Here is a 26350-nt window from a genome sequence, read left to right on the forward strand (position 1 = left end):
ACAGCATATATTCTACTGAAAAATCATCATTACCAAATAGACCAACATTATAGCTTGGACTAATGCTACAAGCTAATAGACCATTATTAGCATCACCACCAACAAAATATTAAGATTAATTTATTTGATCAATATTAATCGACTAAAGCGATAGTAGATAGTTTCTACTGTCTACCCGAATTTTTTTATCTTGAAAATTAGCTGATGTATAAATCTGGAAAAGGTAGCCAAACTAAAGGCTAAAAAAAGAGCTAAAGCTTATGGGTAACAGGCAAGAGGAAAAGAGCAAACTTTAAGCACCTCTTTTGTTACTTTGATCATTGCATCTGTAATCAGCGGCGGGCCAAGATTAAAGAAACTGTACTAGGACAAAGGCATAGTTCAGCAGATATAGGCCATTAATTAGGTTTGTGCAATCATGCTATCTTTGCCTCTTCTCTCTAACTTTCTCATGTTAACCCATGCAAATTGGACATGGACATGGATACGTATACAGTTCCATGTCTCGTGATTCTTAACTAGCTGAAAGCACACTGCATTTGCCATCGGGGCAAAGCTAACATCATGAGCTTCACACACATCCTTGAAAGGGTTCTCTCTCGGCTTAGGGGAGGGTGCTCAAAGAGATAAAGCCTAGCATTGTCTTTATGCAAAAGATGAGAGAGCATTAAAGCAAAACTAGCTATGAGATTCTCATGGATTGGGATCCACCAGGAGGCTGCATGCATGCACGGAAGAGATGGAGCATATACACAGCTTATATCTAGCTAGCTATTCCCTTTTGTTTTCTCCTTTAAGGCCACTTTGGATTGAATAATTTTTGGACGATATCAATCCGAAGGATTGTTTTCCTATGGAAGCCATTTCGATACCAAATTCATATGGAATTTGTTCCTATGACCCCCGTTCCATAGGAATCTCAACATGAGCTCAAACCTCATTTTAATGTTTCGTTGAAAAGTCCGATGCTCTTTAGGGCCTCTTTGCATTGCAGGAAGAAAAATGGAGGAATAGGAGAAATGTAGGATTAATTGTGGTGTCACGTATACCATGGAACCTACAGGATTTAGAAACACACAAATTCTGCAATATCTAACTTTGGATAGTGCACATGAAGCAAACACGATAACTCTAGGGGATTGATAGAGAGGGTATAGAAAGATAAATTTGAAGTGCATTGGACTTCTGAAGAAAAATTAGAATGAAGATTCAGCTAATGCTGAGATTCGTATGGAATGGTGCATAGGAAAGGATTCCATGGGAGTTGGTAGCTCGAATCCCATGATACAAAGGGCTTTCATAGGTAAAACCCATAGGATCAAATCCTCCAAAATTCCTACAAAGAGCACCCCTCCAACTCTATCTCTCTCTACCCTCTCTTATCAACTCTAAAATTCCTGCGTCAACCAAAGACACATATTGCAGAACTTCTGTGTTTTCAAATCATGCAGGATTTCATGGTATGTGACATCTCAATCCTATGTTTTTCATATTACTAGTTTTCAAATTTTTGTAATCCAAAGAGGAAATATGTCTGCATTTTCACAATGCATATGCACTTTTTGTAGAAAAATATAAGACTACATGATAGTTACTTCAGTCTTGCAATAATATAGGAAAAGTTCAAAAGCTCACACAGGATACCAAAAACATAGGTATAATAGAGAAAATGCATGATTGGAGTTTTATGGTATGTTGAATTCTACATGTAATAAAAATGCATGAATTCTTGTGTAGAAGCATTTCAGTGCTCTATAAAACACAGGAATTCTGAGATTATGTGTTTCAGATTTTCTTTTTTCTTTTTGCATTTATTTTTATTTTATTGTTCATTGTGTGGGTGCACCGAACTTGGGTGTAACCACTACTTTCCCTTAGAGAAGGGAAAGAGAAGACGCATGATGTATTGGAACTTTCAAAGACTTTTTTCCATGAGGTTGGACCTCGAATGTTTGGTTTCCTCCAAAACATGTAGGAAAAATTCATATCTACTGAAATTCCTCTGGTACGACCCTATGATCCAAGAGGAAGGAAATGTTTTTCCCCTCAGAGTGCAAAAATACCTTTGATACAAATGTCATTCTAGGATCATACAAGACATCCACTGCAGAACTATATACATTTACTAGGTGAACTTATATAAATTATTCTTTTTTCTGCGGGTTTCTGTAAATTATTCTTAGGAGGATGTAGACAAGCAATAGTCCTAGGTTCCTAGCTACAGGCCAAGTATGCCAAAAACAACGGATCTCAAGTTCTCAAACAGAATTGTAGTACATACTCCTTTTTTTGCAAAAAGAATTTGTACTACCTACAACAATTGTTTCATTTTGATTGTTAGTTTTCAAAAGAAATCACAGTTTTTTTTTCTCGTGCGTGCTAGATTATGAAGTTCTTTGAAAGAAGGAAGAAGAAATAATTATGTCCATTGCTTATATTACTACATAAAGATTTCCTTAGATATTTTTGATTCTTCCTTTTCTTGACTACTTTTATCTACACAAGACAACATCAAGTGAATGCATGATAATCGAGGATGACCAGGCATGCGTGCTTTTCATCATACATCTTTGATACAAAATCGATATCTCCAGCAATACCAGAGTTGTATCAAATTTTATATTGTTGAATAAACTTGAAGTGAAATATAAATCTTGGTACATGCACGGACGGGGCGAATAGTAGTTTTGCAGCCATTTTCTATTGAGGAAATTTTAACAATAAAGAATTTAACATGCATAATTTCGTCCAAAAAGATGGTCCGCATGGAAATTAGAAATATCAGGAAGCTGGAAATATCCCATGTTAATAGATAACATGGGCCTTAAACTAGAAATGGGAAACACAAAGTACGCATATCAGTTTATCGATAACTTAATTAGCTTTTGTATGCTTCAATTATAGAACGATAGTAAATCACTTCTTGTATCTAAGGGGAAAAAAACTTATAGATAACTAGACTTTCAACTTCCAATCATTTCAAATTAATTAAAGCATGATCACAAACATGCAAGACTCCAATATACCACAACTAGTGCTAAAAACAATAAAATGAGTTATAAACATCAGATGAACACAAAAGATGTCAAGACTTAATTAGTACTCCTTCATCCCAAAATAAGTGCCGCTAATTTAGAACAACTTTGTACTAAATTTGTGTGCTAAATCAACGACACTGATTTTGGGATGGAGTGAGTAGCAGTAATAAGCCAGTAAGTCTGTGGCCATTGCATTCATGCATGCATGATAACTTCTTTGAAATTTTGAATTAATATTTGATAATCTGTATCACCATATACCAAATCAAAGTCTACACATACAATGAAGCTAGCTAGGGTAGGCTATATACCCAAACAATTAGAAATTCACTCACCTCTCTCATAAGTCATAACCATACATGCACCGATCGATCCCTTGATTAATCCAGCTCCAAATGTATAATCCATCTTTCTTTCAAAATTAAAACGCACCCTTCACTGTTCGCACTATCAACTATATACGCCTGCCTGCAAGCTTCAGGTATACAGATAGTACGTACTGCCAGTAATAGCTTGCGCTCCCACACCTCAGCTCACATGCATATATACTTACCCAGTAGGCCGTAGCCCTAGAGATGGACCGGCTCGATCGGTTAATTGGCCTTCCAATGGCGACGGTCGCTGCCGGCGCCGTTGGTGGTGGTGGCGGCGGCGGTGTTAACGGTGTGGTCAACCTCGGAGGAAGGGTCGCGGTCGTCGTCGTCGAGGTCGAAGCAGTCGATGCCGCAGGGCGCGTGGCCGCGGCCGAAGGCGCGGATGTGGTCCTTGAGGGAGCGCTTGTGCTTGAAGTCAGACCCGCATGCGCAGTACCAGAGCTTGCCGCAGTTCTTCTCGTGGGTGCGCCAGTCGCCGCGCACGGCGAAGGCCTTGCCGCACTTGCGGCACATGAAGGGCTTGATGCCGTGCTTGCGCTTGTAGTGGGTCTGCAGGGTGCGGAAGTCCTTGAGCGGGCGGGCGCGCGGGTGGTCGACGTTGTTCCGGCAGCCCGCCGCGCAGCAGTAGCAAGGCAGGCGGAGCATCGCCGTCGGCTGCGTCCCCCGCAGCGACTCCGGGCCCTTCCGGTACTGCGACCCGTGGCCCCACATGTGCATCTGCAAGCGCAAGCGTCCATGGCAACTGATGGATCAGACATGAGACAGACAGACAGAGTTGTAATGGCTTACACATGCATGCATGGACAAATTGGACACGGAGTGGTGCTTGCTGGTGCGGACCGCAGAGTGTTCGTTGCGTGTGCACAGCGGCTCGATCGGAGCTATCGAGCGGCATTGCCGCTGCACGCACTGTGGCTAGTCAGGAGGGAGAGAGCTACGAAGGTGCAAGACGAAGTGATGGCTCTCCGTCTTCACGTGCTTGAGGCAACGGGGGATGGGGGGATAATTTAAGGTGCAAAGGGACCATCTCTCTCTTCTCTCTCTCTCTAGCTACCAGTATCTAGCTGCATAGATGCATCAATTAGGGGGAGAGAGAGCAAAAGGGATGTTGAGCAATGGACTGTGTGAGACTGAAAGGCACTGCTCGTGGTGGGGTTTCTTGCAGAGAGAGTGCAGAGAAGGGGAGAGAGGAGGAGGAGCCTGTGGCCGGCGTTGGCTTGAGACGCACACCGATCTGTGTAACCTTGAAGGAACTGATCAGGGAAAGATAAAGATGCCTTTCTGCTAGATCTTTCTTCCCAGATCTCTCCCCTTTTCTCTCTCTGCGCTGCGCGTCCAGCCCGCTGCAAATTGAAAAGGCAAAACAAGCGCAAACTCCAAGATCGGTCAGTCCTAGTACTGGCCAGTAGCCAGCATAGGAGCTCAGAGTTCTCCATGTCAATGGCCGTCCCAGAGCCATTACTGCATGCCCCTCCCTCTTCCCTCTTCCCACTACCCTCCCGGTTCAGTCAAATCAACGAGATACGGCAGACAGAGTGCATGGCCTCTCTCTACTTCCCTCCCGGTTCAGTCAAATCAATAAGATACGTCAGCGAGAGAGAGAGAGAGGTTGGATAAGAAGCAGCGGCACTTCGTCCTAGATCCACCGCCACTGCACCTTGCACAGGACAAAGGAAGCCAGAGATGCATGCACTGCTCCAATTCACGCACAGGAAAGAGAAAAGGAAGTTCACAACATAAACATCCAAAACAAAATCAACTAAAATCCCCCTATCAAGACCAGACAGGATCAGAACCAAAAATTGAAATCCGATGCATGCACAAGGCAATTCGAAGATGGATCACCTCACCTGCATGTTGTTGTATCTGTTGAAGGTCTTGTAGCAGACGGGGCAGGAGAACTGCGTGGGACCAATGAGGATCTGGGACGGGGTGGGGATCCAGTACTGCCCCTTTGTGAGCCTACCTATCCCCAGGGACGCGCACCCCACCCCCAGCGCCATCGTGCTGCCATCCTCCTCCTCCCCTTCCCCTTCCTCCTGCCCTTCTTCCTGCAGCTGCTGGCTTCTCTCCTCAGCAGCTACTCCTCCAGCCGCTGCCTCTTCTTGGTGGTGGTTGCCGCTGCCGGCTGCTGCATCGGAGGGGCTGGGGCTGGGCAGGCCGATGTGCAGGGCCACGGTGACCTCCCCGGCTGCCTGATCGGCGGCTTCTGCCTGGCTGCTGCAGGAGGCGGTGGTCATGACCTTGTGATCTTCTTGATCGTGGTGTTGATGGGGGTGGTAGGTTGAGGAGGAAGGCGCGAGGCTGAGGAGGGGGAGGGCTTCCCTGATCGGAGGGGAGGAGGGAGGTGGGTGGTGGAGGTAGGAGGTGTAGCTGGGGAAGGGGGAAGAGGAAGAAGCCGCTGCGTTGGAGTAGCGGAGGCTGTAGCCCCTCAAGAAATTGGTGTAGGGATCCCCCATGGATGGATCGACTGGTGGTACGGTGGAGCTGGAGATAGGAGAGACAGGGTGTGGATGGGAAATGGCAGCTAATATAAATAGAGAGAGAGAGAGGCTTCGGTATGGATCACCAAGAGAAGAAGAAGAGTGGGAGAGATGAGAGAGAAGGAGATAAAGGTGTTGTGTGTGCGTGTAGTAGCCCTAAAGGTGTAAATGAGGCTGTAGAGGACGAAAGGGAAGTTCACTAGAGAGAGAGAGAGGGATTGGGGGGGGGGGGGGGGGGGGGGGGGGGGATGAGGGAGGATCACCTGGCTGACAGCATAGGGAGAGGGGAAAAGTTTTGGTGGTGCGTATGAACAAAAGCAAAAGGTTTGGAAGGGGAAGAAGAGGAGTGTGGATACTACTCATTCTGGTGCTGCATGCTAGGATGTCTAGTCAGTCAATGGTGATTCATTCATAAATAAACCTTGGGACTTGGAAGCTTTAATTCTCTCCTTCCCTTATTATTCCCGTGGAAGTATGGGAACCAAATATCCCCTGCAATACTTTAATTGACCACAGACGAAAATTTATGTCACCCAGCATGCAGTAGCATATGCCAGCAAGAAAATCAGTGACAGTATATCAAAACAGTTACCCTATGACTCGGTCTTTTTTTTTTACCTCAAGCTTTATTTCATATGAGTAGGGTTACATTCCGAGAGGCAAGAGTTTCTCTGTACACGTTGGTCCACAATCTAACCATACTTTTGAGTCCTGTTCGGAATCCCTCCGTGGAGCTGATTCCGTGGAGTTGTAGAGCTCGGTTTTACCCGCTCCCAGAAAATTAGCTACAGACTCGTCCGTTCCGGGAGCGCGGTCCAGGGAGCGGAGAGGAGCCGAATGCGGCCTTGGTACGACTATACAAAGTCAACCGATCTGCTATTTTATTTTGCTCGTGCTTAATCTTTTTTCTTTGCGGGACAGGTTGTCACCGGTTAGGGCCGTCAATGCCTCTGAGGAGTCCGACCAGACCAGAATAGGAACATCAAAGTGTTGAGTTGCCAGCGCCATACCTTGCACCAATGCATGCAACTTTGCCTCTAGTGCATGCAACTCGGTCATCTTTTGTTCATAGTAATTTTGCAGGAATTCTATATGATAGGATTTCTATAGGAAAATTTTTGCTAGATCCATTTGGTTTGTAGAAATAGATTACTATATGCTGGATTGGTTCATACCCTTTATATTTCAAAGGAAAAACATTAGCTTAGTATTTTCCTATAGGAGAGCTGAGATACATGTCAGTATTTCTCCCCACAGTCAAGTAAAAGACAAAACAAATATTTGATCAGATGTACTATCTCAAATCTCATAAAAAAATTAAATAAACAGATTTCATAATGATTGAACTAACGCACATGTATGTACCATGTACCAAACAAACCCAAGTAGAGAGAACTAGATCAGAGAGAAGAAGAGGCTAGCTTAGATGGCGCCAAGCCAAGCTTCCACTACATACGCTTTGCGCTAGCGACATGCATGCCGTGCCCCCACCTAGAGAGAGAAAGGGTTGGAGATAGAGATAGGGAGGGAGACGGAGTAGTACCAACAAACAACACTGTTCTGCCATGGCCATGGGCGCCAACTAATCATATACGAATTGCTTGTGTATTGCAAAGAAACAATCAAGGCGGAGAAACTGTATGGCTATAGCTACATAGGCCGCTGTAGCGTTTGCTTTGTGCAGTGGAATACTAAAGCATAACTTTTTTCTGTCTGTAGCTTTTCCATGTTAAGTCATAGATTGCCTTGATGATTACACAATAAGTGTGTGGCTGCATGTTAGTTTGATGCTTGTATCTTTGTACTATGCTTATTAAGGACTCCTGTTTTTATTAGCTATATATAAATTTCTGCAATTCTTAAAGGAAGTAATGCATATAAGGTTTAAAGTAGTGAGACATCCATGTTGGTCTCTAAGAAAAATAATAAAAATTATATTGAAGACAGTGAGACAATCCCAAAGTCCTGTCTTGATGTAGTGTTCGAGTTACTGGCCACTATTGCTGGCACAAACTCTTCGAACTTGCTACCTGAATCCGTTCGGCTTCTTGAGACTTAACTTAAAGTTGAAAGACATTGATCAAATGTGCTGCGACACGAAGCCGAAGAACTGAGAAAGTCCATGCAGAATTCAGATGCATATTTTCTGGTGCAATAGCAAGCGCTGAAGGATTTAAGCGTCAAACAAGAGAAAGTTAACAAGCTTGCTAAGCTTCTTGCCAGCATGGTGGGTACCCAAGATATTGTTTCTTGAACTCTTCTGAAGTGGTTTTACTTCTAAACTTGTTTTGCTGCGGCGTTTATTTGCACTGGTCGCCAATTTTGACAACCAGTGTATGTAATATGCTACTTTGTTCCCTATATTTGCACCGGTGACGAACTTTAATGCCCAATGGATGTAATCTGTGTAATCGTCGTAATATCCTAGCGTTAGTTGCTTGCTTATTTATTTTCTTATAGTATAATTTATTTGTTTGCTTGTAGTTCTCCAGTTCTTTTTCCTCAATTTCCTAGTGGCCGCAATAACAATGGTCCACATATGGGTCATTGTAACCATGGCCCATCCTACGGGCCGTAGGATCCATGGTCCTCCTTCGTGCCGTAGGATCATTGGGCCTCTTACGGGCCTTAGGATCCATGGGCCTCTTACGGGCCTCAGGATCCATGGGCCATAATGATCGTGGACCACTATTTGAACACGGATTTGAACAACCTGTTTATGGGCTTAGGCCATAATGGAACATTAACAGGCCACATGGTAGGGAAAGTTTAATGGGTCGTTAACGGGCCCGTAATACACGACAGGATGAATAAGGCCCAAAGGGTTAACAGGCCACAAAACGTGCTGACTATAACCACTAGCCGAATTTGGCACATTAGCAGAACAGACCAGTAACGGACTGCAAGTAATCGAAGGCCGGAAATGAGCCCGAGAATATATGGGCCTTAGAAGGTTGAAAGATACCACGGGCTGAAAACCAACTGAATCATGGGCTGTAATGGGTATAAAGCAAGTTACTGTTTATTATGGGCCAAAGTCACCGCGGGTTGTTCAAGGGCCTAAAGAAACAAAAGGCCTCATATGGGCCGAAAGACGTTATGGGCCATACATGGGACGGAAGTGATAACGGGCTCGAATGATATTGGACTACCCAGAAGACGCTAATGGGCTGAATTCGAAAAGGCCATAACGGGCCGTAAATGGGCTATACGCGCATAGGTCGTTAACATGCTTTTGATGGGCTGGCTCATTAAGTTTTGACCAAGTCAAATGGGCCGGCCTTTTTAACCTAAATGGGCCACTGTTGCACCGTGCCACGTGTCTTCGAATCATAGGTGCCTCCTGTCCATTGGACGGTTGACATCTGTACCAACATGGATTTGGCACGTGGTTCCTTCGGCCAATGAGAAATTTACACGTGGAAAATTGCCATTGGTCGTGGTTGTTAACGGATTATCGGATCCAAAACCGGACACGATAGCTTAACGGAGACCCGTTAGGGTGGATGACACGTGTTGGTTACCCTTGACGAAAGCACTTCCATGATGCGCCATTTATCGTCATGGAAGTGGACACTTCCGTGATGATAATTTGAGTTTTATCATGAAGCACTTCTACGCCAGCACATGTATGACTATCTTGATTCTGTCATAAATGTTGGGGAACGTAGCAGAAATTCAAAATTTTCTACGCATCACCAAGATCAATCTATGGAGTAATCTAGCAACGAAGGGAAGGAGAGTGCATCTACATACCCTTGTAGATCACTAAGCGGAAGCGTTCAAGTGAACGGGATTGATGGAGTCGTACTCATCGTGATTCAAATCACCGATGATCCTAGTGCCGAACGGACGGCACCTCCGTGTTCAACACACGTACAGCCCGGTGACGTCTCCTACGCCTTGATCCAGCAAGGGGAGAAGGAGAGGTTAGGGAAGACTCCATCCAGCAGCAGCACGACGGCGTGGTGGTGGTGGAGGAGCGCGGGACTCCAGCAGGGCTTCGCCAAGCACTACAAGAGACGAGGAGGAAGAGGGGTAGGGCTGCGCCAACAGGGAGATTGAATCGCGTGTGTTGGGTACCCCCAAACCTCAAGTATATATAGGGGGAGGGGAGGGACTGAGCCCCCACCTAGGGTTCCCTCCCTAGGGGTGGCGGCAGCCCCCAGATCCCATCTGGGTGGCGACCACAAGGGGGAGAGGGGGAGGCGCACCTGAGGTGGGCCTTAGGGCCCATCTGCCCTAGGGTTTGCCCCCTTCCCCTCTTGGAGGCGCCTTGGGCCTTGGTGGGAGGCGCCCCAGCCCACCTAGGGGCTGGTCCCTTCCCACTATTGGCCCATGTAGGCCTCCAGGGCTGGTGGCCCCACCTGGTGGACCCCCGGACCCCTTCGGTGGTCCCGGTACACTACCGGTGATGCCCGGAACACTTCCGGTGGCCAAAACCATACTTCCTATATATCAATCTTTACCTCCGGACCATTCCGGAACTCCTCGTGACGTCCGGGATCTCATCCGGGACTCCGAACAACATTCGGTAACCGCGTGCATACTTTTCCTATAACCCTAGCGTCATCGAACCTTAAGTGTGTAGATCCTACGGGTTCGGGAACCATGCAGACATGACCGAGACACCTCTTCGGCCAATAACCAACAGCGGGATCTGGATACCCATGTTGGCTCCCACATGTTCCAGGATGATTTCATCGGATGAACCACGATGTCAAGGACTTAATCAATCCCGTATACAATTCCCTTTGTCTAGCGGTATTATACTTGCCCGAGATTCGATCGTCGGTATCCCGATACCTTGTTCAATCTCGTTACTGGCAAGTCTCTTTACTCGTTCCGTAACACATCATCCCGTGATCAACTCCTTGGTCACATTGTGCACATTATGATGATGTCCTACCGAGTGGGCCCAGAGATACCTCTCCGTTACACGGAGTGACAAATCCCAGTCTCGATTCGTGCCAACCCAACAGACACTTTCGGAGATACCTGTAGTGAACCTTTATATCCACCCAGTTACATTGTGACATTTGGCACACCCAAAGCACTCCTACGGTATCCGGGAGTTGCACAATCTCATGGTCTAAGGAAATGATACTTGACATTAGAAAAGCTTTAGCATACGAACTACACGATCTTTGTGCTAGGCTTAGGATTGGGTCTTGTCCATCACATCATTCTCCTAATGATGTGACCCCGTTATCAACGACATCCAATGTCCATGGTCAGGAAACCGTAACCATCTATTGATCAACGAGCTAGTCAACTAGAGGCTTACTAGGGACATGGTGTTGTCTATGTATCCACACATGTATCTGAGTTTCCTATCAATACAATTCTAGCATGGATAATAAATGATTATCATGAACAAGGAAACATAATAATAACCAATTTATTATTGCCTCTAGGGCATATTTCCAACAGTCTCCCACTTGCACTAGAGTCAATAATCTAGTTCACATCGCCATGTGATTAACACTCACAGGTCACATCGCCATGTGACCAACATCCAAGAGTCTACTAGACTCAATGATCTAGTTCACATCACTATGTGATAAACACTCAAACAGTTCTGGGTTTGATCATGTTATGCTTGTGAGAGAGGTTGTAGTCAACGGGTCTTGCCATATTCAGATCCCTATGTATTTCACAAAACTTTATATCGTAGATGCTGCCACCACGTTCCACTTGGAGCTATTCCAAATTATTGCTCCATTGTACGTATCCGGTATCTCTACTCAGAGCTATCTGGATAGGTGTTAAGCTTGCATTGACGTAACTCTTTATGTCGAACTCTTTATCACCTCCATAACCGAGAAACATTTCCTTATTCCTCTAAGGATAATTTTGACTGCTATCTAGTGATCCAGTCCTAGATCACCTTTGTACCTTCTTGCCAGACATGTGGCAAGGCACACATCAGGTGCGGTACTCAGCATGGCATACCGTATAGAGCCTATGACAAGAGCATAGGGGACGACCTTCGTCCTTCCTCTTTCTTCTGCCGTGGTCAATCTTTGAGTCTTACTCAATTTCACACCATACAACTCAGGTAAGAACCCCTTCTTTGACTGATCTATTTTGAACTCCTTCAAAAACATGTCAAGGTGTGCGTTCTTCGAAAGTATCATCAGGCGTCTTGATCTATCTCTATAGATCTTGATGCCCAATTTGTAAGCAGCTTTATCCAGGTCTTCCTTTGAAAAACACTCTTCAAACAACCGTTTATGCTTTCCAGAAATTCTACATTATTTCAGATCTTACAATATGTCATCCACATATACTTATCAGAAATGTTGTAGTCCTTCCACTCACTTTCTTGTAAATACAAGTTTCTAGCAAACATTGTATAAACCTAAAAGCTTTGATCACTCCATCAAAGCATGTATCCTGACTCCGAGATGCTTGCTCTAGTCCATAGAAGGATTGCTGGAGCAAGCATACCTTTTAGCACCCTTAGGATCGACAAAACCTTTTATTGTATCACATACAAACTTTTCTTACGGAAACTGGTAAGAAAACTTGTTTTGGCATCCATCTGTCAGATTTCATAATCGAAAAATACAGCTAATGCTAACATGATTCCGACGGACTTAAGCATCGCTACGGGTGAGAAATTCTCATCGTAGTCAACTCCTTGAACTTGTGAAAAGACTCTTTCCCACAAGTCGCACTTCATAGACGGTAACATTACCGTCCATGTCTGTCTTCTTCTTAAAGATCCATTTATTCTCAATGGCTTGCCGATCATCGGCCAAGTCCACCAAAGTCCATACTTTGTTCTGATACATGGATCCTATCTCGGATTTCATGGCTTCTAACCATTTGTCGGAATACGGGCCCACCATCGCTTCTCCATAGCTCGTAGGTTCATTGTTGTCTAACAACATGATATCTAAGACAGGATTACCGTACCACTCAGGAGTAGTACATATCCTTGTCGACCTACGAGGTTCAATAGCAACTTGATCTGAAGCTTCATGATCACTATCATTAACTTCCTATTCAACAGACATAGGTGCCACAGAAAACATCTTTCTGTGTTGCATCATTCTCTGGTTGAAATAAAGGTTCGACAACCTCATCAAGTTCTATCTTCCTCCCACTCAATTCTTTCGAGAGAAACTCCTTCTCGAGAAAGGACCCGTTCTTAGCGACAAACAATTTACCCTCGGATCTGAGATAGAAGGTATACCCAACTGTCACCTTTGGGTATCCTATGAAGATGTGTTTGTCCGCTTTGGGTTCGAGCTTCTCTAGCTGAAGCCTTAAGCATCGCAGCCCCAAACATTAAGAAACGACAACTTTGGTTTCTTGCCAAACCAATGTTCATACGATGTCGTCTCAACGGACTTAGATGGTGTCCTATCTGAAGTGAATGCAGCTATCTCTAACGCATAACCTCAAAATGAAAATGGTAGATCGGTAAGAGACATCATAGATCACACCATATCTCATAAGGTTCGATTACGACGTCCGGACACACCATTACCCTATGGTGTTCCAGGTGGCTTCAACTGTGAAACAATTCCACAATGTCTTAAGTGATTGCCAAACTCATAACTCAGAAAATCCCCTTTTGATAAGATCATAGGAACATGATCTTTTTGTTATGATGATTCTTAACTTCACTCTGAAATCGCTTGAACTTTTCAAACGTTTTAGACTTGTGCTTCATTAAGTAAATATACCTATATCTACTCAAATTGTCAGTGAAGATGAGAAAATAGCGATATCCACCGCACGCTTCAATTCTCATTGGATCACACGCATCAGCATGTATGATTTCCAACAAGTCACTTGCCCGTTTCATTGTACCTGAAAGCGGGGTCTTAGTCATCCTGCCCATGAGGCATGGCTCGCATGTGTCAAGCGATTCAAAATCAAGTGACTCCAAACATCCATTGACATGGAGTTTCTTCATGCATCTTACGCCAATATGACCTGAGCGGCAATGCCACGAGAAAGTGGTACTATCATTATTAACTCTACATCTTTTGGCGTGAACATGTGTATTACCACGACGGAGATTCAATGAACCATTCACATAGGGTGCATGACCATGAAAGGTATCATTCATGTAAACAAAGTAACCATTATTCTCTAACTTAAATGAATGACCGTATTGCAATGAACATGATCTAATCATAGTCATGCTCAACGTAGACACCTGATAACATTTATCTAGGTTCAATACTAATCCCGAAGGAAGATGGAGCGTGCGATGGTGATCTCATCAACTTTGGAAACACTTCCAACACACATCGTCACCTCGCCCTTAGCCAGTCTCCGTTTAGTCCGTAGCTTTTGCTTCAAGTCACCAGTAATAGCAACTGAACCGGTATCCAATACCCAGGTGCTACCAGGAGTACTAGCGAGGTACACATTAATAACACGTATATACTTTGTTGAAGTTGCCAGCCTTCTTATCTACCATGCATTTGGGTAATTCCGCTACCAGTGACCGTTCCCCTTACAATAGAAGCACTTAGTCTCGGGTTTGGGTTCAACCTTGGGTTCCTTTACTGGAGCGGCAACTGGTTTGCCATCCATGAAGTTTCCCTTCTAGCCCTTGCCCTTCTTGAAACCAGTGGTCTTGTTAAACCATCAACACTTGATGCTCCTTCTTGATTTCTACCTTTTACGGTCTTAAGCACTGCGAACAGCTCCGGGATCAACTCCATCCCTTGCATGTCATAGTTCATCACGAAGATCTAGTAGCTTAGTGATAGTGGCTAGAGAACTCTATCAATCACTATCTTATCTGGAAGTTTAACTCCCACTTGATTTAAGTGATTGTAGCACCCAGACATTCTGAGCACATGCTCACTAATTGAGCTATTCTCCTCCATCTTGTTGGCTAAAGAACTTGTCAGAGGTCTCACACCTCTCAACACGGGCATGAGCCTGAAATCCCAATTTCAGCTCTTGGAACATCTCATATGTTCTATGGCATTTAAAACGTCATTGGAATCCCGATTCTAAGTCATAAAGTATGGTGCACTAAACTATCAAGTAGTCATCAGGATGTGTCTGTCAGGTGTTCACAACATCCACAGACGACGTTGTAGGGGTTTGCACATCGAGCGGTGCATCAAAGACGTAAGCCTTCTGTGTAGCAGTGAGTACACTCCTCGGACTACGGACCTAGTCCGCATTACTGCTTACAATATCTTTCAACTTAATCTTTCTCTAGGAACGTATTGAAACAGGGAGCTACAATGTGAGCTATTTATCTACAACATATTTGCAAAGACAATTTAGACTATGTTCATGATAATTGAGTTCATCTAATCAAATTATTTAATGAACTCCCACTCAGATAGACATCCCTCTAGTCATCTAAGTGAAACATGATCCGAATCGATTAGGCCGTGTCCGATCATCACGTGAGACGGACTAGTCAAAATCGGTGAACATCTTCATGTTGATCGTATCTTCTATACGACTCATGCTCGACCTTTCGGTCTTCCGTGTTCCGAGGCCATGTCTGTACATGCTAGGCTCGTCAAGCCAACCTAAGTGTATTGCATGTGTTCCGAGGCCATGTCTGTACATGCTAGACTCGTCAACACCCGTTGTATTCGAACGTAAGAATCTATCACACCCGATCATCACGTGGTGCTTCGAAACGACGAACCTTCACAACGATGCACAGTTAGGGGGAACACTTTTCTTGAAATTTTAGTGGGGATCATCTTATTTAAGCTACCGTCGTTCTAAGCAAATAAGATGTAAAACATGATAAACATCACATGCAATCAAATAGTGACATGATATGGCCAATATCATTTTGCTCCTTTTGATCTCCATCTTCGGGGCTCCATGATCATCGTTGTCACCGGCATGACACCATGATCTCCATCATCGTGTCTTCTTGAAGTTGTCTTGTCATCTATTACTTCTACTACTATGGCTAACGCTTTAGCAATAAAGTAAAGTAATTACATGACGTTTATGTTGACACACAGGTCATAAATAAATTAAGACAACTCCTATGGCTCCTGCCGGTTGTCATACTCATCGACATGCAAGTCGTGATTCTTATTACAAGAACATGATCAATCTCATACATCACATATATCATTCATCACATCCTTTTGGCCATATCACATCACAAGGCATATGCTGCAAAAATAAGTTAGACGTCCTCTAATTGTTGTTGCAAGTTTTTACGTGGCTGCTATAGGTTTCTAGCAAGAATGTTTCTTACCTACGCGAAAACCACAACGGGATATGCCAATTTCTATTTACCCTTCATAAGGACCCTTTTCATCGAATCCGATCCGACTAAAGTGGGAGAGACAGACACCCGCTAGCCACCTTATGCAACTAGTGCATGTCAGTCGGTGGAACCAGTCTCACGTAAGAGTACATGTAAGGTCGGTCCGGGCCGCTTCATCCCACGATGCCGCCGAATCAAGATAAGACTAGTAATGGCAAGCAAATTGACAAAATCGACGCCCACAACTGCTTTGTGTTCTACTCATGCATAGAAACTACGCATAGACCTAGCTCATGATGCCACTGTTGGGGAACGTAGCAGAAATTCAAAATTTTCTACGCATCACCAAGATCAATCTATGGAGTAATCTAGCAACGGAGGGAAGGAGAGTGCATCTACATACCCTTGTAGATCACTAAGTGGAAGCGTTCAAGTGAACGGGGTTGATGGAGTCGTACTCATCGTGATTCAAATCACCAATGATCCTAGTGCCGAACGGACGGCACCTCCGTGTTCAACACACGTACAGCCCGGTGACGTCTCCTACGCCTTGATCCAGCAAGGGGAGAAGGAGAGGTTAGGGAAGACTCCATCCAGCAGCAGCACGACGGCGTGGTGGTGGTGGAGGAGCGCGGGACTCCAGCAGGGCTTCGCCAAGCACTACAAGACACGAGGAGGAAGAGGGGTAGGGCTGCGCCAACAGGGAGATTGAATCGCGTGTGTTGGGTACCCCCAAACCTCAAGTATATATAGGGGGAGGGGAGGGACTGAGCCCCCACCTAGGGTTCCCTCCCTAGGGGTGGCGGCAGCCCCCAGATCCCATCTGGGTGGCGACCACAAGGGGGAGAGGGGGAGGCGCACCTGAGGTGGGCCTTAGGGCCCATCTGCCCTAGGGTTTGCCCCCTTCCCCTCTTGGAGGCGCCTTGGGCCTTGGTGGGAGGCGCCCCAGCCCACCTAGGGGCTGGTCCCTTCCCACTATTGGCCCATGTAGGCCTCCGGGGCTGGTGGCCCCACCTGGTGGACCCCCGGACCCCTCCGGTGGTCCCGGTACACTACCGGTGATGCCCGGAACACTTCCGGTGGCCAAAACCATACTTCCTATATATCAATCTTTACCTACGGACCATTCCAGAACTCCTCGTGACGTCCGGGATCTCATCCGGGACTTCGAACAACATTCGGTAACCGCGTGCATACTTTCCCTACAACCCTAGCGTCATCGAACCTTAAGTGTGTAGACCCTACGGGTTCGGGAACCATGCAGACATGACCGAGACACCTCTCCGGCCAATAACCAACAGCGGGATCTGGATACCCATGTTGGCTCCCACATGTTCCACAATGATTTCATCGGATGAACCACGATGTCAAGGACTTAATCAATCCCGTATACAATTCCCTTTGTCTAGCGGTATTATACTTGCCCGAGATTTGATCGTCGGTATCCCGATACCTTGTTCAATCTCGTTACCGGCAAGTCTCTTTACTCGTTCCGTAACACATCATCCCGTGATCAACTCCTTGGTCACATTGTGCACATTATGATGATGTCCTATCGAGTGGGCCCAGAGATACCTCTCTGTTACACGGAGTGACAAATCCTAGTCTCGATTCGTGCCAACCCAACAGACACTTTCGGAGATACCTGTAGTGAACCTTTATAGCCACCCAGTTACGTTGTGACGTTTGGCACACCCAAAGCACTCCTACGGTATCCGGGAGTTGCACAATCTCATGGTCTAAGGAAATGATACTTGACATTAGAAAAGCTTTAGCATACGAACTACATGATCTTTGTGCTAGGCTTAGGATTGGGTCTTGTCCATCACATCATTCTCCTAATGATGTGCTCCCGTTATCAACGACATCCAATGTCCATGGTCAGGAAACCGTAACCATCTATTGATCAACGAGCTAGTCAACTAGAGGCTTGCTAGGGACATGGTGTTGTCTATGTATCCACACATGTATCTGAGTTTCCTATCAATACAATTCTAGCATGGATAATAAACGATTATCATGAACAAGGACATATAATAATAACCAATTTATTATTGCCTCTAGGGCATATTTCCAACAATAAAATCATCATGGATGTACATGCATGAGAGAAAATGTGACCTACTATGACAAACACGTATCATCACGGAAGTTCTTGCTACACCTCCCTTGATGTGTGAGTTGTTTACCACAGACCTACGGTTCCATAGTGATTAGCTAGATGGCTTCTTCTCTCTCTTTGATCTTCAATATAATGGTCTCCTCGGAGTTCTACACGATGTAATCTTCTTTTGCAGTGTGTTTGTTGGGATCCGATGAATTGTGGGTTTATGATTAGATTATTCATTGAAACTAATTGAATATTTTTTGACCTTTATTATTTGTGATTGTTATAGCTATGTAATGCTTTCCGAGCTATGAGTTTTCTTTGGCCAAGTAGATGAGTAGATCATCTGTGGAGTGGTGCATAGTAGTAGGTTCAATCTTACGGAGTCCTCACCTCATGACAGAAGGGGTAGCAAGGCATGGTATTGTATTGTTGCTACTAAGGAGAAATGGACGAGGTTCAATCATATTGCTTGGTTTTATTCTATCTATATTATGTAATCATACTCCATGCAATACTCTATTTGTTATGAACTTAATACGTAGAGAGGCGGGCATAGAAGCGCTCTCGAAGTGGAGTAATAGTAGTAGATGCAGGCAGGAGTCGGTCTACTTGTCACGGACGTAATGCCTATGTACATGATCATGCCATGAGTAACGTCATAACTATCGAATAGCCGTGTCCATGGTAACAGACACTCAGAGTTGTATCCCGATCTATACAACTAGAACTGGATACGGGAGACATGAAATGGATATGATGGCTCTGGGATTGCTTTCTCGCAAGGAGTCGCGGAAGGATCTCTGTGCATTACTACAACATACTTACTACTTCATGTTAATGGTAATCTGCACTCTTCTAATGCTGCAAGACGCTACAAGATGCTAGTCTTCGATAGGCTAGGCCTTCCTCTCTATTCTGCCATTTCTGCAGTCTAGTCCAAAGATATATCCCAATTTCTTTGATACCGATGCATACTTAGTATAGATCTGATGTAAGTCTTGCGAGAAATTTGGATGAGTACTCATGGTTGCTTTTCTACCCCTTTTATCATCTACCCGAGTGCTGCGATTAGATGACGGAGCCGAGGAGCCAACCGATCTCACTGATGACTACTACTACCCCGATGAAGCCTACTACTACGTGGAGATCGCCGACAACCAGGAGTAGTTAGGAGGCTCCCAGGCAGGAGGCCTGCGCCTTTTCGATCCAGTTCTCGATATTTTGCTCAGCCTTCTTAAGGCAGACTTGTTTATCTTACGTCTGTACTCAGATATTGTTGCTTTCGCTGACTCTTGTGTATTCGAGCCCACGAGGCCCCTGGCTTGTAATATAAAACTTGTATTATTTTATTTGTGTCTAGAGTTGTGTTGTGATATCTTCCCGCGAGTCTCTGATGTTGATTGTGCGCGTTTGCGTGTATGATTAGGGCACGATTAAGTCAGGGGCGTCACACTACTATCACAAGATCAATCATGACAGGGCAATCATTAGTTTGAACTATAACTCCATGCTTAATGTCTACTGCCTGAGTAAAAGTAGAATTAGCCATATTCACTATAATCTCAATAGTAGCATAAGGGCCTAGATTGAGACAATCATAAACAGACTTGGGGATAGTGGAAACACTAGCCCCTAGATCACATCAAGCAATGAATTTATTCAATCCAATCTCAATCTCTATAGTAGGCTCAAAAGCATCCTCTTGCTTACCTGGTAACTTACTGTAAAGTTTCTTTCTTTCATCATCAAATTCACGTACCTTGGTTGCAACTTGCTCAACAAAGACATTATATGCTTCATTATTAGTTACCTCGGGTAGTGGGTACTTCATTGATATCATATTCACAAAATCTGCAATGGCATAATTATACTCTGGAAGATGGCTTGTGTCCAGTTCTTTGGTCTTCTCTTTGTTGATTCTCACCATTTTAACATCTTCAACCGAGTTAGGTTTCGGTTTACTTGCAATCTTGGCTAAGATTAATGTTTGGCTCTCTGCAATTTTAGCGAGTTGTGCTTCCATATTCTTGAATCTTCCTTCAAGTATCTTCACATCATTTGTTAGTCCAACAACCTTACTGGTCAATTGACCAAGTAAGTTATCATGATTCTTCAAGGTATTCTTGAAGTTTTCATTCTGCTTAGTTTGACTGGCAATAAAATTTTAAGAGTTTCTTCATGAGTACTTCTATTGTTGCCATTAGCTCCATTAAAATTATTTGATGCTCCTCCATTACTAGGATAAGGGAGTGTAGGAGCATAACCATTATTTTTCCACTTGAGATAATAGCTATTATGGGCAATAAAAGTCACATCACTAGTTTTCTTTGTTAGCGATGGCATTCACATTTCCCTCTAATTTACCTTTCATCATGGAGATAAGTCCATCAAGTTTGACTGTCAACTCCGTGCTACTTTCTTCTATCATGTTCACCCTCTTGGTGGTGGGTCTTCCAACATGCCATTTGGCATGGTTTTCTTACATATCGTGAAGTAATTTCTTGACATCATCTATGGACTTTCCCACGATTGTTCCTCCTACAGCTGTATCAAGCATAGTTATTGACATTTGATTTAAACCATTATAAAACATATGAAGAATTAACCACTCCTCCATTCCATGATTAGGGCAATTCCTCATAGCTCATGTCATTCAATCCCACACAAGCGCTAGTGGCTCATGTTCTTCCTGCTTGAAACCTCTAATCTGAGAATGTAATTGCATATTTTTTTGCAGGTGGACAAAATTTAGATCAAAAATTTCTGCGAAAATCAAGCCAAGAAGTAATACTACCTCTAGGTAGAGCTAGAAGGCGTTCTTTTCCTTTTCCTCTCAAAGAGAAAGGAAATAGATGGAGCTTCAAAGTGTCAGGGTCATAATCTCTAATGCGTGTCATGTTGCATAATTCAGTAAAATTATGCAAGTGCATACCTGCATCTTCAGAATCAGAGCCTCCAAATTGGTCCTGTTGGACCATGGAAACTAAGGTCGGTTCGATCTCATACTCAGCGGCTGCAACCTCAAGTTGTGCTATTGGTTCACACATGAAGTTGTTGCTGGGAGTAGCAAAACTTGCAAGATTATGAGCCATGATCTTTTTGTTTTTCTCAACTGACAAGACTAGCAACGATAATAAAACTTAAATAAAAACATAAAAGTAAAAAACAAAAACAAAAAATTAAATTTAACAAAACCTCTAAACACAAAGACTAGGATTACTAAACTCCTTCCCCGCAACGGTGCCAGAAAAAGGGCCTGATACCTCCTTTTAGTGATCAGGTAATGGAACCAAAAAGTGTATCCCTCACCAATTTCCCAAGAGGTGACCCTGGGTAATCGAACCCACGAGGGGAAGATTCTCTTGAAGTGATGGTCTCTAGCAAGCTTAACGTTCGATGATGATTTGCATTATGAGTTATGTGTTCTGGTGACTGAAGATTGTTCGGAGTCCCGGATGAGATCACGGACATGACGAGGAGTCTCGAAAGGGTCGAGAGGTATAGATTGATATATTGGACGATAGTATTCGGACACCGGAATGGTTTCAGAGTGTTTCGGATATTTATCGGAGTATCAAGGGGTTACCGGACCCCCGCCCCGAGGAAAGTAATGGGCCACATGGGCTATAGGGAAGAGAGAGAGAGAGGGCAGCCCACAAGGAGTGGCGCCCCCCATGGGGAGTCCGAATTGGACAAGGGGAGGGGGCGCGACCCCCCTTTCCTTCTCCCTCTCCCTCTCCTTCCCCCTTTCCCCCTCTGAAAGAAGGAGGGGGCGGGGGGGGGGGGACTCGGACTAGGAGTCCTAGTGGGTTTCCTCCCACTTGGCGCGCCCCCTAGGGCCGGCCTCCTCCCCTCTCCTCCTTTATATACGGGGGCAGGGGGCACCCCAAAGCACATCAATTGTTTCTTAGCCGTGTGCGGTGTCCCCCTCCTCCCCTCTCCTCCTTTAGGCGAAGCCCTGCGCAGATCACATCACCATCACCACACCATTGTGCTGAAGAAACTCTCCCTCGACACTTTGCTAGATTAGGAGTTCGAGGGACGTCATCGAGTTGAACGTGTGCTGAACTCGGAAGTGCCGTATGTTCGGTACTTGACCGGTTGAATCGAGAAGACGTTCGACTGCATCAACCGCGTTAAACTAACGCTTCCGCTTTCGGTCTACGAGGGTACGTGGACACACTCTCCCCCTCTCATTGCTATGTATCTCCTAGATAGATCTTGCATGATAGTAGGAATTTTTTTGAAATTTCATGCTACGTTCCCGAATAGTGGCGTCTGAGCCAGGTCTATGAGTAGATGATATGCATGAGTAGAACACAAAGAGTTGTGGTGATCATAGTCATACTTCTTACCACCAACATCTTATTTTGATTCGGCGGTATTGTTGGATGAAGCGGCCCGGACCAACCATACATGACCATGTTCATGAGACCGGTTCCACCAATAAACATGCAATTTGTTTTGCATAAAGGTGGCTGGCGGGTGTCTGTTTCTCCAACTTTAGTTCAATGGAATTTGACTATGGCTGGTCCTTGTTGAATGATAAAACAACAAACTTGACGAAACATCGTTGTGGTTTTTGATGCATAGGTAAGAACGGTTCTTACTAGAAGCCCACAGCAGCCACATAAAACTTGCAACAACAAAGTAGAGGACGTCTAACTTGTTTTTGCAGGGCATGTTGTGATGTGATATGGTCAAGACATGATGTGATATAGGTTATTGTATGAGAGGATCATGTTTTGTAAAAGTTATCGGCAACTGGCAAGAGCCTTATGGTTGTCGCTTTATTGTATGAAATGCAATCGCCATATAATTGCTTTACTTTATCACTATGCGTTAGCGATAGTTGTAGAAGCAATAGTTGGGAAGACGACAACGACGCTACGATGGAGATCAAGGTGTCAAGCCAGTGATGATGGAGATCATGACGATGCTTTGAAGATGGAGATCAAAGGCACAAGATGACGATGGCCATATCATGTCACATACTTTGATTGCATGTGATGTTTATCTTTATGGATCTTATTTTGCTTAGTACGATGCTAGAATTATAAGATGATCCCTCACTAAAATTTCAAGGTATAAGTGTTCTCCCTAAGTATGCACCGTTGCGACAGGTAGTCGTGCCGAGACACCATGTGATGATCGAGTGTGATAAGCTCTACGTTCACATACAGCGGGTGCAAGACAATTTTGCACGTGCGGAATACTCGGGCTAAACTTGACAAGCCTAGTGATACGTCTCCAACGTATCTATAATTTTTTATTGCTCCATGCTATATTATCTACTGTTTTGGACATTATTGGGCTTTATTATCCACTTTTATATTATTTTTGGGACTAACCTATTAACCAGAGGCCCAACCTAGAATTGCTGTTTTTTTGCCTGTTTTAGGGTTTCGAAGAAAAGGAATATCAAACGGAGTCCAAATGGAATGAAACCTTCAGGAACGTGATTTTCTCAACGAACAAGACCCGTGAGACTTCGACCCTACGTCAAGAAAGGAAACAGGAGGCCACGAGGTAGGGGGGCACGCCCACCCCCACCAGGCGCGCCCTCCACCCTTGTGGGCCCCCTGTTGCTCCACCTACGTACTCCTTCCTCATATATATATATATACACGTACCCCCAAACGATCAGAAATGGAGCCAAAACCCAAATTCCACCACCGTAACTTTCTGTATCCACGAGATCCCATCTTGGGGCCTGTTTCGGAGCTCCGCCGGAGGGGGCATCGATCACAGAGGGCTTCTACATCAACACCATAGCCCCTCTGATGAAGTGTGAGTAGTTCACCTTAGACCTACGGGTCCATAGTTAGTAGCTAGATGGCTTCTTCTCTCTTTTTGGATCTCAATACAATGTTCTCCCCCTCTCTTGTGGAGAACTATTCGATGTAATCTTCTTTTTGCAGTGTGTTTGTTGAGACCGATGAATTGTGGGTTTATGATCAAGTCTATCTATGAACAATATTTGAATCTTCTATGAATTCTTTTATGTATGATTGGTTATCTTTGCAAGTCTCTTCGAATTATCAGTTTTGTTTCGCCTACTAGATTGATCTTTCTTGCAATGGGAGAAATGCTTAGCTTTGGGTTCAATCTTGCGGTGTCCTTTCCCAGCAACAGTAGGGGCAGCAAGGCACATATTGTATTGTTGCCATCGAGGATAAAATATGGGGTTTTCTTCATATTGCATGAGTCTATCCCTCTACATCATGTCATCTTGCTTAAAGCGTTACTCTGTTTTTAACTTAATACTCTAGATGCATGCTGGATAGCGGTCGATGAGTGGAGTAATAGTAGTAGATGCAGGCAGGAGTCGGTCTACTTGTCTAAAACGTGATGCCTATATACAAGATCATACCTAGATATTCTCATAACTATGCTCAATTCTGTTAATTGCTCAACAGTAATTTGTTCACCCACCGTAAAATACTTATGCTCTCGAGAGAAGCCACTAGTGAAACTATGGCCCCGGGTCTATCTTTATCATATTGATCTCCTACTACTTAGTTATTTCCTTTGCTTTTTTACTTTGCCTTTATTTTACTTTGCATCTTTATCATAAAATACCAAAAATATTATCTTATCGTATCTATCAGATCTCACTCTCATAAGTGGCCTTATAGGGATTGACAACCCCTATTTGCGTTGGTTGCAAGGATTTATTTGTTTTGTGCAGGTATGAGGGACTCGCGCGTAGCCTCCTACTGGATTGATACCTTGGTTCTCAAAAACTGAGGGAAATACTTACGCTACTTTGCTGCATCATCCCTTCCTCTTCGGGGAAAACTAACGCAGTGCTCAAGAGGTAGCAAGAAGGATTTCTAGCGCCGTTGCCGGGGAGGTCTACGCAAAAGTCAACATACCAAGTACCCATCACATACCCTTATCTCCAGCATTACATTATTTGCCATTTGCCTCTCGTTTTCCTCTCCCCCACTTCACCCTTGCCGTTTTATTTGCCCCCTCTCTCTATCCTCCCTCTCTATTTGCCTCTTTTTTCCCGCTTGCTTTTTGTTTGCTTGTGTGTTAGTTTGTTTGCTTGTCGTTATGGCTAGTCCCTTATCTTCTCCGTTATCTCCTGAGAATGAAATTCTAAATTTTAAGCAAAGGGAGGGAGAAAATCTAAAAGATGCTCGGTATAGAATTTGCAATGCTCAAAATAAATCTACTAGGAAGCAATCTATTTCCGTTCTCCTTCGCAATTTTTATGTAGGCATTATTCCTTGGCATCGTTATGTTCTTGATACTATTACCGGAGGGAACTTTTTGGGTAGCCATACTTTTGATTCTTATAATGCTATGTTAGATTTATTTGGCTCACCCCCTCTCTTGGTTAATGGAACTATATTAACTTTGGAGCATGTAATGCAAAGGCTTGAGATTATTGAAAATAAGGTTGCTACCGTAGAGTTAATTTAAAATTTGGATAAGAAGATCCACAACCGAATCTCTCAATATGGATCTAAAGTAGGAGTTACTTTGAAAGATATTAAAGAAAAGGAACCCATAGTTAATGAGAAAATAAATCACGATTCCGTTAGGATCGATAAACTTGAGAATATTATTGCCAACTCGGGAACCACTTTTTCTTCCGTAAAGAACACTCCAAGTCCTTCCACTAAAGTTGCCAAGCTTATGTACGTTCCTAAAAATAAGGGTGAATCATCTAGTAAGGAAAATGCGGATCTCAAATCTATAAGTATTCATCCCAATATTTTTGCTATCATTAAGGAACCATTTGTTACAAATGAATTATTCGATCTTGTGCCTAGAAGTTTGATAATTAATAAAAAGAAAGAAATTCCTAAAGATGGTATATGCCTCATTGAAGAATTTCCTACCAAAGATGGCAATATCTAGATCTATTCTTGCTTGTTATGCCTAGCTAGGGGCGTTAAACGATAGTGCTTGTTGGGAAGCAACCCAATTTTATTTTTATTCCTTGCTTTGTGCTCCTGTTTAGTAATAAATAATTTTTCTAGCCTCTGTTTTGATTGTGTTTTTTGTGTTTAATTAGTGTTTGTGCCAAGTAGAACCGTTGGGAAGACTTGGGGAAAGTCTTGTTGAACTTGCTGTAAAAAAACAGAAACTTTAGC

General features: G+C 44.0%; 1 protein-coding gene across 1 annotated transcript; it reads right to left on the reverse strand.

Moving 5' to 3' along the window:
- Nucleotides 1-3251: 3251 nt before the first annotated feature.
- LOC123148479 (zinc finger protein WIP2) lies at nt 3252-6109 on the reverse strand. Its single transcript, XM_044567909.1, has 2 exons — nt 5263-6109; nt 3252-4129 (listed from the first exon to the last, which is right to left on the reverse strand). Exons 1-2 carry the CDS (start codon nt 5869-5871, stop codon nt 3632-3634), a joined length of 1107 nt encoding a protein of 368 aa, XP_044423844.1. The 5' UTR covers nt 5872-6109; the 3' UTR covers nt 3252-3631.
- Nucleotides 6110-26350: the final 20241 nt, after the last annotated feature.

The sequence above is a fragment of the Triticum aestivum genome, chromosome 7A, assembly GCF_018294505.1.
Source record: "Triticum aestivum cultivar Chinese Spring chromosome 7A, IWGSC CS RefSeq v2.1, whole genome shotgun sequence".
NCBI classification, from domain to species: Eukaryota; Viridiplantae; Streptophyta; class Magnoliopsida; order Poales; family Poaceae; genus Triticum; species Triticum aestivum.

What these genes read in the sequence shown, in the direction of transcription:
- LOC123148479 (XM_044567909.1), bottom strand. Translation starts at nt 5,871, where the DNA reads ATGGGGGATCCCTACACCAATTTCTTGAGGGGCTACAGCCTCCGCTAC. An exon ending in ACAGATACAACAACATGCAG is followed by an intron (nt 4,130 to 5,262) that starts GTGAGGTGATCC and finishes TTGCGCTTGCAG; the next exon opens with ATGCACATGTGGGGCCACGG.